This window comes from Salvia hispanica, chromosome 3 (assembly GCF_029641045.1).
Source record: "Salvia hispanica isolate PSC_SH4W2 chromosome 3, Shi_PSC_v1, whole genome shotgun sequence".
NCBI lineage: Eukaryota > Viridiplantae > Streptophyta > Magnoliopsida > Lamiales > Lamiaceae > Salvia > Salvia hispanica.
The window spans coordinates 11,605,148-11,621,261 of record NC_142694.1 but is presented as its reverse complement, the minus strand read 5'-3'; the positions used below and the strand labels follow the sequence as shown (position 1 = coordinate 11,621,261).

The 16,114-nt window shown below is 36.7% G+C and overlaps 2 protein-coding genes, 1 non-coding gene and 2 pseudogenes across 3 annotated transcripts; 4 read left to right on the top strand and 1 right to left on the bottom strand.

Moving 5' to 3' along the window:
* The first annotated feature begins 4,548 nt into the window (after positions 1 to 4,548).
* Positions 4,549 to 5,866, top strand: LOC125209236 (stemmadenine O-acetyltransferase-like; annotated as a pseudogene).
* A 576-nt stretch (positions 5,867 to 6,442) lies between these two features.
* LOC125214607 (2-hydroxyisoflavanone dehydratase pseudogene) lies at positions 6,443 to 7,724 on the top strand (annotated as a pseudogene).
* A 1,786-nt stretch (positions 7,725 to 9,510) lies between these two features.
* LOC125216486 (uncharacterized) lies at positions 9,511 to 12,965 on the top strand. Its single transcript, XM_048118201.2, has 7 exons — positions 9,511 to 9,788; positions 10,207 to 10,264; positions 10,495 to 10,575; positions 10,871 to 10,906; positions 10,987 to 11,226; positions 11,318 to 11,459; positions 12,346 to 12,965. Exons 1-7 carry the CDS (start codon positions 9,610 to 9,612, stop codon positions 12,774 to 12,776), a joined length of 1,167 nt encoding a protein of 388 aa, XP_047974158.1. The 5' UTR covers positions 9,511 to 9,609; the 3' UTR covers positions 12,777 to 12,965.
* A 262-nt stretch (positions 12,966 to 13,227) lies between these two features.
* Positions 13,228 to 14,008, bottom strand: LOC125217120 (uncharacterized). The gene has a single exon (XM_048118946.2). It carries the CDS (start codon positions 13,769 to 13,771, stop codon positions 13,352 to 13,354), a length of 420 nt encoding a protein of 139 aa, XP_047974903.1. The 5' UTR covers positions 13,772 to 14,008; the 3' UTR covers positions 13,228 to 13,351.
* Positions 14,009 to 15,992: 1,984 nt separating this feature from the next.
* On the top strand, positions 15,993 to 16,065 carry TRNAR-CCU (transfer RNA arginine (anticodon CCU)). The gene has a single exon. It is a non-coding gene; the product is annotated as a tRNA-Arg (tRNA).
* Positions 16,066 to 16,114: the final 49 nt, after the last annotated feature.

The following is a 16,114-nucleotide window of genomic DNA, read 5'->3' as shown; positions in this document are numbered from 1 at the left end:
TCAACACGAATGCTTTTCTAAAAAGAGGTTCAGTACATATTCTTGGTAGGGAATTATTTCGTCATGACTTTGGAACTTGGAGGAATGAATTTGTCGCTAGCGTTGGAAAATGTTTCATTCTCACTGCTGAACATTGATGCAATTTATATGATGTTCTGCTAGCAAAAGATTTGGATTTTAGGAAATTAAAAGTCGAGAGTAACAATTTTATTGGGATATCGATGATTTTGGGATGTTATGACGTTTTTATTAGTAGTCCGAACATTGTGTAAAAGTATCCATCAAGTACATAGGGTAGAGAATCTTGCTATCAATAATTTATCACACTTCGTCTAAGGTTTCACAAAGATTTCCACGCATTAGAGATGACATCATGGATATCTGTAATAAGTTTTTTCACGATAGATTATGTATTTCTTTTATTCTTTAATTTTTTATTTCCACCTTTTATTACCAAAAAGAAAAGAATGAACTCGTAGTTGAGGTTGAATTCAATGTATCGTTATATCTGTGCAAGAAGACAAAGTAACAAAGTCAATATTATATACATATAACGACCAAAACTATTGGTATTACCCCAAAAAGTGAAGGATCAACTTTTTTATTCTAGTCTCACACGCTAAATTGTCATATGGCCAAGCTAGAAGATATGGAGCATATCATACGACATTCGTATTAATCTAACTTGAAGTAACTTAACCCAATCTAGTTTGTATGGAACACATCATATGGTTTTACATGAAGTAATTCGATTATTTGGTTGTTTTTCCTTATCACGTTGGATCATAATTAAGTGATATATTTGGACTGAGTTAATGAATTCTCTCGGTTTCGCGACGCATTATTGTTTTGGAAGCAACGATACTTTTTTCATTTTTAATTAATTGGTAGTGTTTTTGTATAGTTTTTTAGAAAACGGGATCTCATATTTCGGAATATATCATGAAAAATGCCAAAATAAGTAGAAAATCGATTTATTAATTTGGTAGAGCAAAGTAACATGCACACCGTCGATGTATATATCTCAAATAAATTCTTATGATAGTTGACAGAGATTGCTGAAAATTTAAGCTTATCACTTTTGGTCTCTATTCTCTAAGTTATCCTTTCACCCACACCATCCTCATCTCATAACTATTGGACAAGTATTTAAATGCAAAATAATTACTTTAAAAAATAAAAATAAAAACAAATTAAATTTTCAGTGGAGGAGAATGATAATGCATTGATATCGGCACCGCGGAATCTAGACCGTTGGATTGCTCTTTAACTGGAAAGGGGAACAACTAACAACTGAGATCGATTGCGGCGGCTTATTATCATTTATTAGCATTGGTTTCTATCAGATCTATCTATCCTTTTTATTGGTTTGGTTAGGTTGACTAACAAAATTAATATTTATTATTTTAAACAGTAAATTCAACTTATTTTGACCAGCAAAAATTAAGAATTGAACTAAGATTTTTAACTGATGTGAACACGTTAGTTGCTACATTGAATATCTAAGTATATCCATTCCACACGAGGCCATTTGAAAGGGGGGTCAACGATTCAATTTTGATTGTTACTAGTACTAGTAGTATTTTCTGAAAGCACACAAATTTTCAAAAGAAAAAAAGTAAAAGTAAGAGAGTTTCAGCCGGTGTGTATTCATATGAGAACAATATCTTACACCTTTTACCCCATTTTTTTTAATACTAGCATGAACTATTTTATTAAATTATGCACCCGCAATTTTGATTCATAAGTTTACTAATTCGATAGAAATTGGGATATAGATGAAATGAGGGGAAAAAAAGACCCTCCACTATTGTTGGTTGCGCGATGCCAACCATCTTAAGATAAATAAGTAGGAGCAATAAACTTATCAAGTGGAGTACTAGATAAGGTTCGTTAGCATAAACTTGTCACGGTTTAAAATGACATACATTGGGACTTTGTTTGTGATTTGATCCTATTTTACTCGAATGTTATTTATTTCTACTCCTTGGTTGGTATATATAATGTACTCCATATTAACAAACATAATTAAATGTGCTCAAACAAACACACTATTACTCCTTTACGATAACTAAGATTACATAAATTAAACTTTCGCAAATTCCATTAACATTTTGTAGATCAACAACCTCCTAAACTAACACTATTCTCAAAAAACTTGTATAACTAGCCAAGGCCCTATGGCCCGCTTGATTTTCGGCCCAGGCCCATTGTCTCAAAAAACTTGTACGACTAAGATGAAGCGTTTGTTATTCTTATTCTATCTTCTTCGTATTATTCTCTTTTTACTGTACTATTTTTTCACTTTAATTATTTATAATTTTATTTTTTAAATGAGTACAAGAAAATTAAACGACTTTACTATTTTGTAACAGATGAAGTATTATATCCTTTATTTTTCTCATTTATATTTATATTTATATTTTATTGAAATATTATAATCATTTTTAAGGTTAAAAAATATGGCGATTTGTACATATATAAGACAGTTAAGAAAAACTAAAACTCCATAATTTTAATATTCCAATTTCAAAGTTCATGGAACAAATTAAAATTTGACCAAATTTCATGATATAAATGACTATCAATCCGTTTTGAATTGATGGACTGCCCAATCTTTTATTTTTATTTTTTTATCTCAATTGGCCGGCCAATTGGTTGGTGGTATTTTAGACTTTAGACCAAGTTGAGATACATTTTATTTAAAGTTAATTTTAATCTAAATACTACAATCTATATAGATCTAATACTTTAAATTGCATATTCTTACTAAGCAACACTCCAATTGGTTTATTTACGATAACAAATCTCACATAAATTAAACTATCCAAAATTCCATTAACAATTTGTAGACCAACCAACTCTTTAGTTAACATTAATGTCAAAAACCTCACCACTTAATTCCGATCCAATATCCTGGGTATATTGATAATGTGATACTACAACACACCATCCGTAAGACCGTAACTACAGCCTTAATCTTCAGAAACTCCACATTCTCAGCAAAGCAATCCTGTTGTTATACATCCCATAGCTCTTACCCGGCCACTCAGTACTCATAGCCGTCACCCTCTCCTTCTCCGGCCTTCTTCTCAGCCTTCGCGATGAGCATCTTCTCCTCGACCCACACCCTAACATCCTCCTTGGTCAGGCACACTAAATATATGTGCTTGGTAATTTCCGAGCACATGACCCGTGCTCAGATGAAAACATTGCAATCGAGTACTCGTGTGATTTGAAAGTTACTCATACAATACTCAAAAAATTTTACCGCCAAAACATATTCCAAGCACGTTGACTGTGCTCAGAATTTGTTCGGTAAATACATTTTTTTTTCAATCTCTGCAATTACTTTTTCATGCGCTCGAAGGGTTCTCCAAAATTGTTGAAATTGCACTCCTCATAAATTGTTTATTCTGCCTTTTGTGACTATTTTAATTCATTATTTCTCACTCACCGAATCAGTTTAAAAAATATACCATGATAATTTACTGGGAACACGTAGATCAATTCTAGTAGTATTATTTAAGTTTACAAAATTAAATTATTCGTTACTTATACGACTCGGTCGAACTGCGTTGACCTGTCTTAGATTCCAACAAATTAATCTTGTCATTAATTGTCATTGTGCCAACTGTTTCAATAATACTACCAATATTTTACTCCGTTATCATCGAAGAAATAGTCCATAAAGGCATAAACCGTGAACATGTGCACCCACCTCGCTCCTTGTCATATTCAAATAATTAGCAGAGATAAAAAATGATCCCAATAAATTGTTCCAATCATGTATTCCCTTCGTCCTATAGACATAGGTTATATTTCTTTTTTTTTGTCTCATACAAATAATCCATATTTATTTATGGTAAACATTTTCTCCTTTTCTTTACTTTATTATTTATAGGTCCCACTATCCACTACACATTTTCAACTGTTTTCTTTCCTTCTCTCTTACTTTACAAATGACTCCCTCCATTTCTGAAAAATAGGGACGTTTAAAACGGCACGGGTTTTTAATGCAAAATTTGGTAAAGTAAGAGAGAGGAGAGAGGAGAGAAAAAAAAGTAATTGAATTAATGTTAGTGGATTGTAGAGCCCACTTTATTAGGGAGGTGTAAATAGTATAAGTGGTAAATAAATTGATGTACAAGGATGTAAAGATTTCCAAATATGGAAAGTTTGAAAGCTGTTATTTTTAAGAAACGGACTAAAAATGAAAGAGTTGTTATTTTTAAGAAACAGATGGAGTATACATTAAAACTCGTGCTCATATCAAATGGCCTATTTTTATGGGACGGAGTCACGGAGGAAGTATATAAATTCAAAACCTTTAAATTTTAAATTATTAAATTACTAAAGTTGACAACTCTTCCCAACTATTTATCCCAACTAATTATCCCAACTATGTTATTATAAATTCAGAACCTCTAATTTTAATGATTTTTATCACGTCAACATTTCATTTAAAAATTTTAATTACTTAGATGCCAATATATAATACTACTAAACTTGTAGTAGTGATGTACTAGAAGAAAAGCAATAGGTAGAATGGAGATTGAAACAAAGGTAATCTCAATTGAAACCATCAAACCATCTTCTCCAACCCCAAAATCCATGCAAAAACACCAACTCTCATTCATTGATCAAATATTTGCACCTGTCTTGATGCCCATTGTCTACTTCTACCCATCAAACTCCAAATTCCCCACATCCCTAATCTCAAACCACCTCAAAAAATCCCTATCGAAAACCCTCTCCATTTACTACCCCCTCGCCGGCCGCCTCGTCGGCAACCTCCACGTCGACTGCAATGACGCCGGCATCCCATTCGCTGAAGCCGAAGCAAACTGCACTATCTCTCGAGCCGTCACCAATCCAGACCCCAAAAACACCTACAAATTTGCAATCTCCCCCAAAACCCTAGGCCTATGCATGGCGGTTCAACTCACCTACTTCCGCTGCGGCGGCGTCTCATTCTCGCACAAACTGGGCGACGCTTTAAGCGCCTTCATGATCGCCAAGACCTGGTCCACCACCGCCGCCGCCGGTGACACACTGCCGAAGTTTAACGCGGCCGCCTATTTTCCGCCACGGGATAATATCCCCGTGGACCGGGCCATCCCGGAACCGTCAATGGGAGAAGATCTCGTGGCGGGAATATTTTCGTTCCCGGAGTCCGAGATCGCGGCTCTCCAGGAAAGATACTCCTCTGTGGGGGACGGGTGGAGGCCTTGACGGCTTTTATATGGACCCGGTTCATGGGCGTGAGATCCGAACCGGTTAAAAAGTGTGCGTTGTTGCATTTAGTGAACGTGCGGGCGCAGGTGGACCCGCCGATGTCGAAACATAACTTTGGGAACGTGATATGGCAATCGAGGGCGAACCCGGGGGCCGGGGACGACGGCGCTGAGGTTGTTCGGAAAATGAGGGATGCGGTGAACGCGGTCGACGGAGGGTATGTGGCTGGGTTGAAGGGTGGTGATAATTTTATGGAGGAGAATGCCGGTCTGGTTTGTGATGAGGGGGTGGTTTGTTTGGGTTTCACGAGCTTGGTTGGGTTTCCCTTTCATGAGGTGGATTTCGAGTTTGGAAAGCCGGTTTGGGTCGGGCTGGGCTGGTTTCCGTTGATGAATACGGTTTATTTTCGGGATGCCAACTTTGGTGGAATAGAGGTATTGATTGTATTGAGTAAACATGATATGGAGAAATTTCAAGAGTCATTTTTTATGAGTAAGTTGTAAGTAAAATGCACATTATGTTTATGCCAATGTATGCACACCCCACACATGTTTATTTCCTTTGTTATGGTTTTTGTATTATTGTATATGTTTCAATGCTTAGTATTATAAATGATTGTGTTTTCATGTTTTCTATTTCTAAATTTATTTCAATCTCAAGTTGTAATAAAGAATGTCAACTTTGATTGAGAATACAAACATATTTTTGGAATATACAATCTTCGTCTCACAATAGGTGTCTCATTTTACCATTTCGATCCGTACCATAATGAGAGTCACATTTCACTTTTACCATAAATGATAAATAACTCTTACATTCCATCAACCAATTTTACTCATATTTCATTATAAAACTAAGATATATAAGTGGAACTCATAATCCACTAACTTATTCAACCCACTTTTATTTATATTTCTTAAAATTTTTGTTCGTATTGAACGTGACATTTAATGTGAGATAGAGATAGAGGTAGTACTATAAATTAACGAATTAAAAAAGTAAGTGAAAGTGAATAGTTAATGCTATGAATATGAATATTAACGATTATAAACCTACACACGAAAGGGAGTCGAAGCCCACGAATAATTGCTACGAGCCTACGACTAGTATTTTCTTTTCAAATGAGAAAACAATTAAAAACAAGATGGAAAAGCGAGTTTTTCAACCAAACAGCGCTTTCAAGCATAACCGCCAAAAATCAGAAAAACGTCAACTGTAGAGGAACACTAGTCCACTTCACCTTCATTATCCTCATTCACACCTCTCTCTGTCACTCACTCTCTCTCTCCATCAAAACATGGCAGCTCGCCGGAATCTCTCCCTCATCTTCTTCCTAGCATTCTCCACTCTCCACTCCCTCTCCCTCTCCCTCTCCCAATCACAGTCCGACCCCACCATCCTCTACGACATCTACCCATTCATCCGAGTCTACAAAAACGGCACAATCCAGCGATTCATCGGCCAGGACTTCTCCCCTCCCTCCACCGATCCCGCCACCGGCGTCCAATCCAAAGACGTCCACTTCTCCCACCTCTCCGCCCGCCTCTACCTCCCTACGAACCCCTCCGCCAAACTCCCCCTCCTCATCTACTTCCACGGCGGCGGCTTCTTCACCGAGTCCGCCTTCTCCCCGACCTACCACCGCCACCTCACCTCCCTCGTCGCCGCCGCCAAAATCGCCGCCGTCTCCGTCAATTACCGATTAGCCCCCGAGCACCCCCTCCCCGCCGCCTACAGCGACGCGTGGCTCGCCCTCCAATGGACATTCTCCCGCTCCGATCCGTGGATCAAAAACCACGCCGATTTGGGGAAAATTTACCTAGGCGGAGACAGCGCCGGGGCGAATATAGCCCACCGCATGTCCATCCGGGTCGGGTCGGGTGATCCAGCCCCGGGAATTAATCTGCGAGGGATGTTTCTGAATTGCCCGTATTTTCTGGGGAAGAAGGAGATCGGGAATGAATCGGGAGATGCGTATACGGAGGAGCAGATGCGGAAGCTGTGGGTGTACGCTTACCCGGGTTCGGAGGCGGGTCTGGACAACCCGCTGGTGAACCCGGGTATGGATCCGGGGCTGAGGAGGGTGGGGTGCGGGAGGGTGCTGGTGTACGTGGCGGGGAAGGATGTGTTGAGGTTTAGGGGGAAGTACTACGCGGCGGCGCTGAGGCGGAGCGGGTGGAAGGGGGGGGTGAAAGTGGTGGAGGTGGAAGGGGAGAGCCACGTGTTCAATTTGATCAACCCGAATACGCCCAAGGCTGCCGCCATGATTCGAGTGTTGGCTGCGTTTCTCAACCACTCGTGATTTTAGTATTATCTTTTTCTTTTTCTTTTTATTATCAGCAAATATTAAAACCGCGTTTGTTATCCTCTTTGTCTGGACTCTGGATCTAAACTAATCAGTTGGCGCCAGCTTGTCGGTCTACACTCTGGTAAATTGCATGTCAACCAATTGCTATGTTTAATACTCCTACTACTTCTTGCTTCAATCATTTATGGTCATTGTGTTATATTTAATGAAATACATTATACTATAATAATTTTGTCCTAGGAGAAGCTACGGAAACATAATTCCTGAATTTATGTTAGTAACTGATTTCAGTTTGTATTGGTTTTGGTGTGACATTAACGTAGCACCCATATAGACAGACAATAAGAATGTAAAACTATGTAAAATGATCAGCTTTATTTTAAATTCTACTCCTAATGGTCTCAATTACTCGATAAATAAATGAGCAAAGATTACATGATAGTAGTAGATAAGTTGATCTATAGATTAATTCAAATGGCACCGATTCATCCTTCCCACCAAAAACAAATCATTGCTTTTTAAGTCTTAACTGTGCATGTCTGTGTCATTTACAATACATTTAGGGAGCATATCACCAATATTTATTAATTACTCGTACCTCTTTTAGGATAGGAATCGAATATTATCAATTTCTCAATTAATAGACTAAACTAATAATTACAAGAGCAAAGAAGAGCAAGATACAACAACAACTTAAGCTACACTTAGATCTCGACTTGATCTAAAGCCCAAACCATTCACAAGTATCACCGGCACACTCAATAACACACAAGTTAGTTTGTAACAAAGCTAACAGTGAATAAAAACATGTAAAAACGTAGAAGATGTCGATGCCTCAGTCCGTACTTACACATGTCACTCGAACCTCCCATTTCACCGAATATCATATTCGCAAGGGAAGCTAGTGAAAAATACCCGAAGTACTCGTTACAAAAAATTTAGGTCGAACCGACTATCACATGACGGTCACCGCTACAACACAAAACCGCAGTACCGCTCTCACACTCTCATTAAACTCATAAGTCAGAATGTAAGACTATGGCAAAATGAAATAAACCAAAATATAAACATAGAGACAAAATGAAATTACGAAAAGAATCATAAAGATCCCAATGTACTCAATAGGTAAGGGGGCTGGGGGCCTAAGGGTATCCACAATGGTAGAGCCCGTGGCCCTGAGCCAAGCCACAAAACTTGGCAGGGCCACCAAAAATACTTATTCACACTATAGTGGACAAGTCCAAGCCACCAAATTAATTATTTTTTTTATTTTTTGTATATTTTAATTTAAGTAGAATAGAAATTATCTGACTATAATAATTATAAAAAAATTAAAAATTTATAAACAATTTTCGAAAATATTAAAATTGTGTGTGAGGTGAAAATGTGTGGAATGAGGTATTTATAAATAATTTTTGAAATTATTAAAGAATAAAAAAAAAATCAAAATTGGGCTGAGCCCCTGCTCTCGGCCGCCACAATAGGGAGCCGCGGCCGAGCTGCCGCCGTGGCTCTCCCATGGCGAGCGCCCACGCTCCACGGCCTTCTATGGCTCTCGTAATAGGGAGCCGCGACCGAGCCGCGAGCCGCAGCTCTCATATTGTGAACACTCTAAGGCTTATTAACTCAAATGCTACTAATTTGATCCTTTACACCTAAGATTATTTATTGCTCACAAATGTACACAATGTAAATAATAATAAGGCAAAAGATGACTAGTGAGATAAACTAAAATGGAAAGTAAGAGCTTTTACTTGTAACGGAGCTATCAGAATTTTTCAACTTCATTACTTTAGAATAGTAGCAGTAGAAAAAAAAAGAGTATAAAATGGAGTATCAAAATATTTTCAATGATTTCACTCCTAAGTTTTGTTGTTGGGATATTAATGAAGTTGGATTTTGTGTGTATCGACGCAAGCATTCAACTCTATCAGTTACGGAAATGACGAAAGTAGCCCTAAACAATCTGAATATGAATCCCCACCACGAGAGCTAATACGAATCTCTCTCTGTCTCTCTCATCACAGTCCATGAAATAATCTTCAATTATTCTGATTTTGGAGATGAGCAGCAGCGGGAGCTACTACTGGGCGCAGAATTGCGGCAACGACTTTCAAGCCAAGGGAATTGTCGTGGTTTTCGCCTGGGTGCCCTTCTGCGAACCTCTGTTGAATGATTGCATCGCCTTCTACTCTTCTCTCGGATGGAACTCTCTGGTTTGCCGCTCCAAATATCTCAACCCGTAACGCTCTATTTTTTTTACCATTTCCCAACTATTTTTTGTGATTCAGTTTTGTAGCTTTTTGAAATCAATTTTAGGTTATACTCGTTGCGTGGTTCAATTGAAAGCGGCGTGAGTTACAATTTGGTGCTATATGTCTCTTTATAGTGGAAGAAATATTTAGTTAATTTCGTCTCTTAAAGAAAAGAGGATGACCTTGTTTGCAACTTTAGGTCCTAATATGAATTGCAGATATCGTTATGGAGTATATGAAATCAGCCTTTTAATTAGCCCGTATCTTTATGTGGTAAATGGTCATACCAAATCAGCAATATCAAGTATGATTACTGCACTTTCTTATGGAGTAGATGTTTTGTGAGCTTATTGATGAATTAGGACTCAATTCAGAACAGGATTTGACATTCTGCTTTTCCTGTAGTTTCTTTCCGGAGAGAGCTACATCACTTGCTTTTGCTGTCCTAGATGAGCTTATCAAGGTCAGTATTGCATCGTTTTTTTGTACTCTCGGCATGTTAGTATATATTGAAGATTATACTTCTTAAAGGTTTTCCCTTAAATCATGCATTCATGATTTGTTTATTGGGTTGCTTGAAAATCATTTGAGTTATCCAGCAAAGTAGTTTTTCCCCAGTTAGCCTAGAGTGAATTGTTTGCTTTCCAGATATAGTTTGGTGAAAATAATAAGCTGCTCTTCTTGTATGTGTAGGAGCTCAAAGGTGGCTTATGTCCTGTAGTACTTGCAGCTTTTGCTGGTGGTTCAAAAGCATGCATGTATAAGGTTTTACAGGTAATGCAAATGCATTAGAATTGTCGTAATGAGTCTTTGTGTTTGTTGACCTATTCACATGTTATGTTATTAGGCTCTTTGGTTCAGAACTTTGTCCTGCATTTGCATCAATTAAGCCTTAAACTGACTCTGAGTAAGTTATATTTTCTTAGTCAGTAAAAGAAACAAACTCAAAATAATTAACTGCATAACATCAAGATACACACAGATCAGCTTAGAGCAGTGTGTTTGCGAAACTTGCTCCTTGCTTATTCTGGCTGTAGCATGCTAGTAATTCATTTCCCGATTGATGCAGATTATTGAAGGCTGTTCTGAAGTTGAACTCAATATGGTAAGTTTAGACAGTGATTGTCGGTGGTGGATTGGTAAACCGTAAACCTGCTTTTAGTTATCAATTTGTTTTACATGAAGGAGGACCGTAGGTTGGTTGCAAGCTGCATCTCTGGACAGATCTATGATTCCGACCCCATCGATTTTACAACCGACTTGGGTGCTCGATTTGCGCTGCATCGCTCCGTCCTCAAAGTTCCTGGTGCAGCTAAGCTAGCATCATTTTTAGCAAAAGGTGTTACTTTGAGCTTGGATGCTTTATTTCTCACGAGATTCGGTTCCCAACAGGCTGAATACTTGCAAACTCTTTATTCTTCTGTGGTGAGTCACCAACTGTATTCTGGATTTCCAATAATATCCTTCCTTTTATATCTTTTTCATCCTTCTTCCCCTTCTGTGTTTTTGCTGGTAGCGTTTGGGGGCCCCCTTTCTCATTCTATGCCCAGAAAATGAAGACACAATTCCTTTTTCAACCCTATGTACCTTTGCAAAGCATTTACTGGATGTGGGCGGTACTGTCAAAATTATAAAGAGATCTACCTCTTCTCATCTAGGTTAGTTTCTAATAGCTTGACTTTTTTCTATCTTGCAGCTTATGCCGAATTTCTTTTTTAAGATGACCTATGATTTCGCCAAGTCTAACTGGATGAAAATTGACCTGGGAACTAATAGTTTGTTATCTTCGTAAACAAATAATCCTCTGTTGTAATTTCTACAATCTCACTAGTGCCTGCAGCTTATCATGGTATTCTTTCTGCTTCATTAATATCAATAAATCTCAATTAGATTTTATAGATTGAGGTAGGGCAAAACATTACACTGAATCAATTATTGCATCTCGCTAGATTCTTCAGGAAAGATGAGGCTCAACTGAACAAACAAGTTAGTAATTTTCATTAGAATGCCTCCTTGAATATTAACCTGATGTTAGTTCAGAGATCAAGTGTGTGGACATTTCTCAAACTCCGATGTGCAACTTACTTCTGTTGAATGGTTTATTAAATGGAGACATTTTAGCATGCAGCTGCTTTAGTTCTCTTTTGAGTATGATTTATCCCCTGTGTGCGTTTGGCAACTAGCATGATACAATTGGCAATTTCTCTTATGTGATCTGCCTTCCATTTTTTAGAAAAAGAACATTAGGTCGAAGTGAATCAAACCATACACTACATACAGTTTTTGTGACACTAATTAGTTAGAAGTGAAACAATTGAAAATTTCTTTAAACTTTAGTATCTTATATACACATCTTGGTCCTCTTTGTATTTCTTGTTTGTTAGAGCCTTATCATAATTAATGGTCCTCGGATATGCTTAATTCTATATTTAGCACTTTTACTGATATGTCCATATTTGGTTTATTTCATATAGTTTTTGAAGCACTATTTTCATGTCGTTCTCTTTCTGCTATCCCGATTGATTTGTCATTTGCCTTTCACAGGCCGTCATCAGCACCAATCAACGCAGTGCATAGCTATAACCAAGTTACTTGAGCAGGCCGTTTCAATTTTCTCAGAAAAAATTCAGAAACTTGGAGAAAAATCGAACATGGAAGATATGCATGATGTTATCTCCCCCATAAGATATAATCTCCAGAATTCAGCAGTTCTCTCAAATACAAATGACCACTTCCTCCTGCCATGTTCATCAGAATATGAAAAGAGCAGACAGCTAAAAGAGAGGTCATCTCATCGGTCTAGCCCTCGTATGTGCACAAATACTGTTCTTGGCCAAGTTCTGTTCGATGCTTGTGTTCCAAAAAATGTCGAAGGTTGGGATATTAAGTTCTCAGGGAGTTTGAATGGAGAACCGTTTGCTTCTGTACGGAGACGCTCCCCCTTTTGTGCAATGAAACAGAGATCAAGATTATAAAGAACTCAGGCTACTGTAAATAGATGTCACTGTAGTTCCTGCAGTGATTTTTGTCTGTGCTAACATTTTGTAAATTATTTCATTCACTATTGTAACTTGTAATAATCTTCAACCTCTAGTTGTGAAGAGAGAAATAATATTAACCATGTATTATAAAAAGTTTTCGACTAATTTTAAGTTATTTAATCATATTATAAAGTACTCAATTATACAATGCACATCATTTCGCCTCTTGAGAAACTCCTCCTTGTAATCAAAGTTGGTTGATCTACGATCGATTAAGTATATCTTATATTCTTTAGTTGGTTTGTATTCCGCTTTAGCCTATTGTATGTACGTTTTGCTTATACCATTACAAGAATATTTAAGCCCTTGTCTTGTGTTTCAGTCTCGTATTTTATTCTTCTTGTTGAGATTACAGTGACTCTTGGAAATAGAAGACTCCATATGTTAGATAACAGAAAAGGAGAACAAAATCTACGTCAAATTTCTAATGTCATCAATCAGCAACATCCAAAACTAACAAATCAGCACAATTTACAACAAAAATCAGACTATTTTTACAAAATACATGATCATTTCTTCTTGCTAAAAACACCCATCTCTGAGGCCTTCATCTCATCTATACTTCCCAAACTCTTGTGTGTTCTCTTCAGTCCAAACCTCTCCCTCCATCGGCTCGTGCCCTTTGCCCTCCGAGACGAAACATCCTCACAGTCACAGCCATCGTCACTAGAAAGGAGCTCGTCTCTGAGGGTTTTCGCCTTCGTGAAGCTCTCCCTCGATGGCAGCATTTTGCCATCCAAGAAAACTTCGTCTGCTGAGATCATAGAGTAGTTCCGGACAGAGAACTCAAAATCCGAGGACACAGGGGCCTCTCTGTAGCTCTTCTCCAGCTTCACCGGCTCAAGAAAATCACTTGAAAACGAGATTCTTGGCCCTGCATTCGTGCTGTACAAGGCTTGATCGTTGCTCGACATGTTCAAGCATGCCATTGTAGAATAGAAGCAAGATCAAAACTCAAATCTTGTTTGCTTTATTGTTGGAGTTGCCATGCAATGTGTTAGAGCCCTCTTTATATAGGACTATTTCAAATTTTTTGAGCAGTTGAAAAATGTGGATGTGACCCTTTATGCTGATGAAGAGAAGAAATGTGATGAGCATATAATAATGATATCATAGATCTGTGTATATCAAATATTAAATCATGTAGCATGACAAATTTTAAGTATTTTTGTTTGCTTTCTCACTAGTAAAAGCTGGCATAGTAATGTGGTGAAAGGGTTATAAGAGCATCTTAATCTTGGAGGAAACAGTTGGATTAAGCTAAAGATAAACTAAATAAAACAATCAAATAAGTCTTAATTCATCTCTCATGCTTAAAATAATTTTATGTGTATCTCACCTAGATTTTTTTGTGGTTGTTGAACTGGACTTAAGCTGTCTTCATTAAAGAGTAAGATCCAAAAGCCATGAGCTACTTCTAGGAAATTTCTTAAAACCAAGTATCAAATATCATTAATTACCAGTCAGTTTAGTCAAATGATTCTGTTAAAATCCAGCTTGTGTCATATTTTAATTTGCTCATTTCAACAGCTGTATACTCTTTTTTGTCAAGAAACTAAATTCAGATCTATTTATATGCAAAATACTATGGTAAAATTTTTGTTTTGAATGGAGGAATCCAAACCTGATTACATATGTTCAATGAATCACAATAATTCATTCATATTTTGTCTTATTCTTAAATTAAGTGTACATGGTAAATCAGAAATATTAAACTTTTTTTCAATGGTGAGAGCAATGAGGTCATTCCCTTCCCCATGTGAAATTTAAAGATTGGTTATAATACATAATAACCATAGTAGTAGTATTTTTTTATACATATAAACTACATCAATTAGTGCAACCTTTGGACATCTGTAGAGGTCCTATGTAACAATTTAACACAGGCAATTTTATCAACATGGGGTTATTTAAATTGAGTTCATCTTTGGTCTTGCTTCAACTGAAACTATTGCACATTATAAACCTAGGCATTTTTTTCTCTGCAAACAAAACTTTGATTGTATAATCAACAAATATTTATCTATGATAATTCTCATACTCCACTAAAATTCTCTAGACAAAATTATTATACTTTATGACTCAAACAATTACTTTATGGCACATTAGACTTCACCTTAAATCATGTGTGCATGAGATTTTCACATGTGAAGTTGATTTAACTTTAGTATTGAATCTTGACTAACAATAAAATAAAAATCTTGTTTTTTCCTTTGTCTTGTTCTGTAGATAAATAAGTGAAAAGGATTCTATAAAGATTAGAATTAGAGTCACACTGTAATTGTAGAGTGTGCAATATATTATCTCTAGTGAAATTACGATGCAAGAAATGGACAAGAATTCGTGAATAAAAAGTGGAGTGAACTTAGGTTTTGTGTCTGTTTTGGTTTCCCATCAGGTAACAAGCATTGTTTTTAAACTCCTATTTGTATGTTGTCTTCTTTTGTTCTAGTAATCCTTTTGGACACAGTTTAATTTTTTAATACTAGTTCCTTTTGTATTTTATACCTTCATTGCCGATAAATCATATCACGGGCTTTGTCCAATTATTGCTTGAAAAGTGAGAATTTTGTATTCTTAAAATTGGATACTTTAGTTGAAAGTTTTAAATCGAATAACATGAGTTTTTAGTTGCAAAAGCTCACCAAAACATAGAAATTTATTTTTTTCTTTTTTAAGATTCATGGTATTTAATAGTAGTACTACTAGTTTTGGTTCAATTAAAATTTGGTTATGTAAGATGACAGAGGGAAACAAACAAGAACACCGCACAGCCATACTAATATTCTGTTTTAAAAAATTTAAGAACGAATATTGCAACTTGATTGAGTTGTGATACAAGAAATAAAAACATGAGAAAAATGATTTTACAACTTGTGAATATTGTACGGAAATAAGTAAAATTTAAATTAAAAAATATTGATCGCGCCAAATAGGAGACGAACCGACGACATTAGCTACAGGCCCCTTCTTGAATGTAATTCAAGATTTTTAATTTCATAATTATAATAATCTATACTTAATCAAAACAATCAATTAATCTCTAAAAGAGCAGAGAACAAACCATTTAATTTAAGAATGATCTTGATATTGGTTCATCAACCATAAATATGAAATTAAGGCATTGAATAGCCTCCAAGATAACAAGAAGCGCCTGTAGCTCAGTGGATAGAGCGTCTGTTTCCTAAGCAGAAAGTCGTAGGTTCGACCCCTACCTGGCGCGAATATATCAATTCTCTATTTAATGAATTTTTTTCAAATACAGTTTTTGT

Excerpts from the sequence above, each read along its gene's own strand:
- LOC125217120 (XM_048118946.2), bottom strand. The coding sequence starts at position 13,771 with ATGGCATGCTTGAACATGTCGAGCAACGATCAAGCCTTGTACAGCACG.
- LOC125216486 (XM_048118201.2), top strand. The coding sequence starts at position 9,610 with ATGAGCAGCAGCGGGAGCTACTACTGGGCGCAGAATTGCGGCAACGAC. Across the intron at positions 10,576-10,870 it reads GCATGTATAAGGTTTTACAG|ATTATTGAAGGCTGTTCTGA; the intron begins GTAATGCAAATG and ends CGATTGATGCAG. Across the intron at positions 11,460-12,345 it reads ATCTACCTCTTCTCATCTAG|GCCGTCATCAGCACCAATCA; the intron begins GTTAGTTTCTAA and ends TGCCTTTCACAG.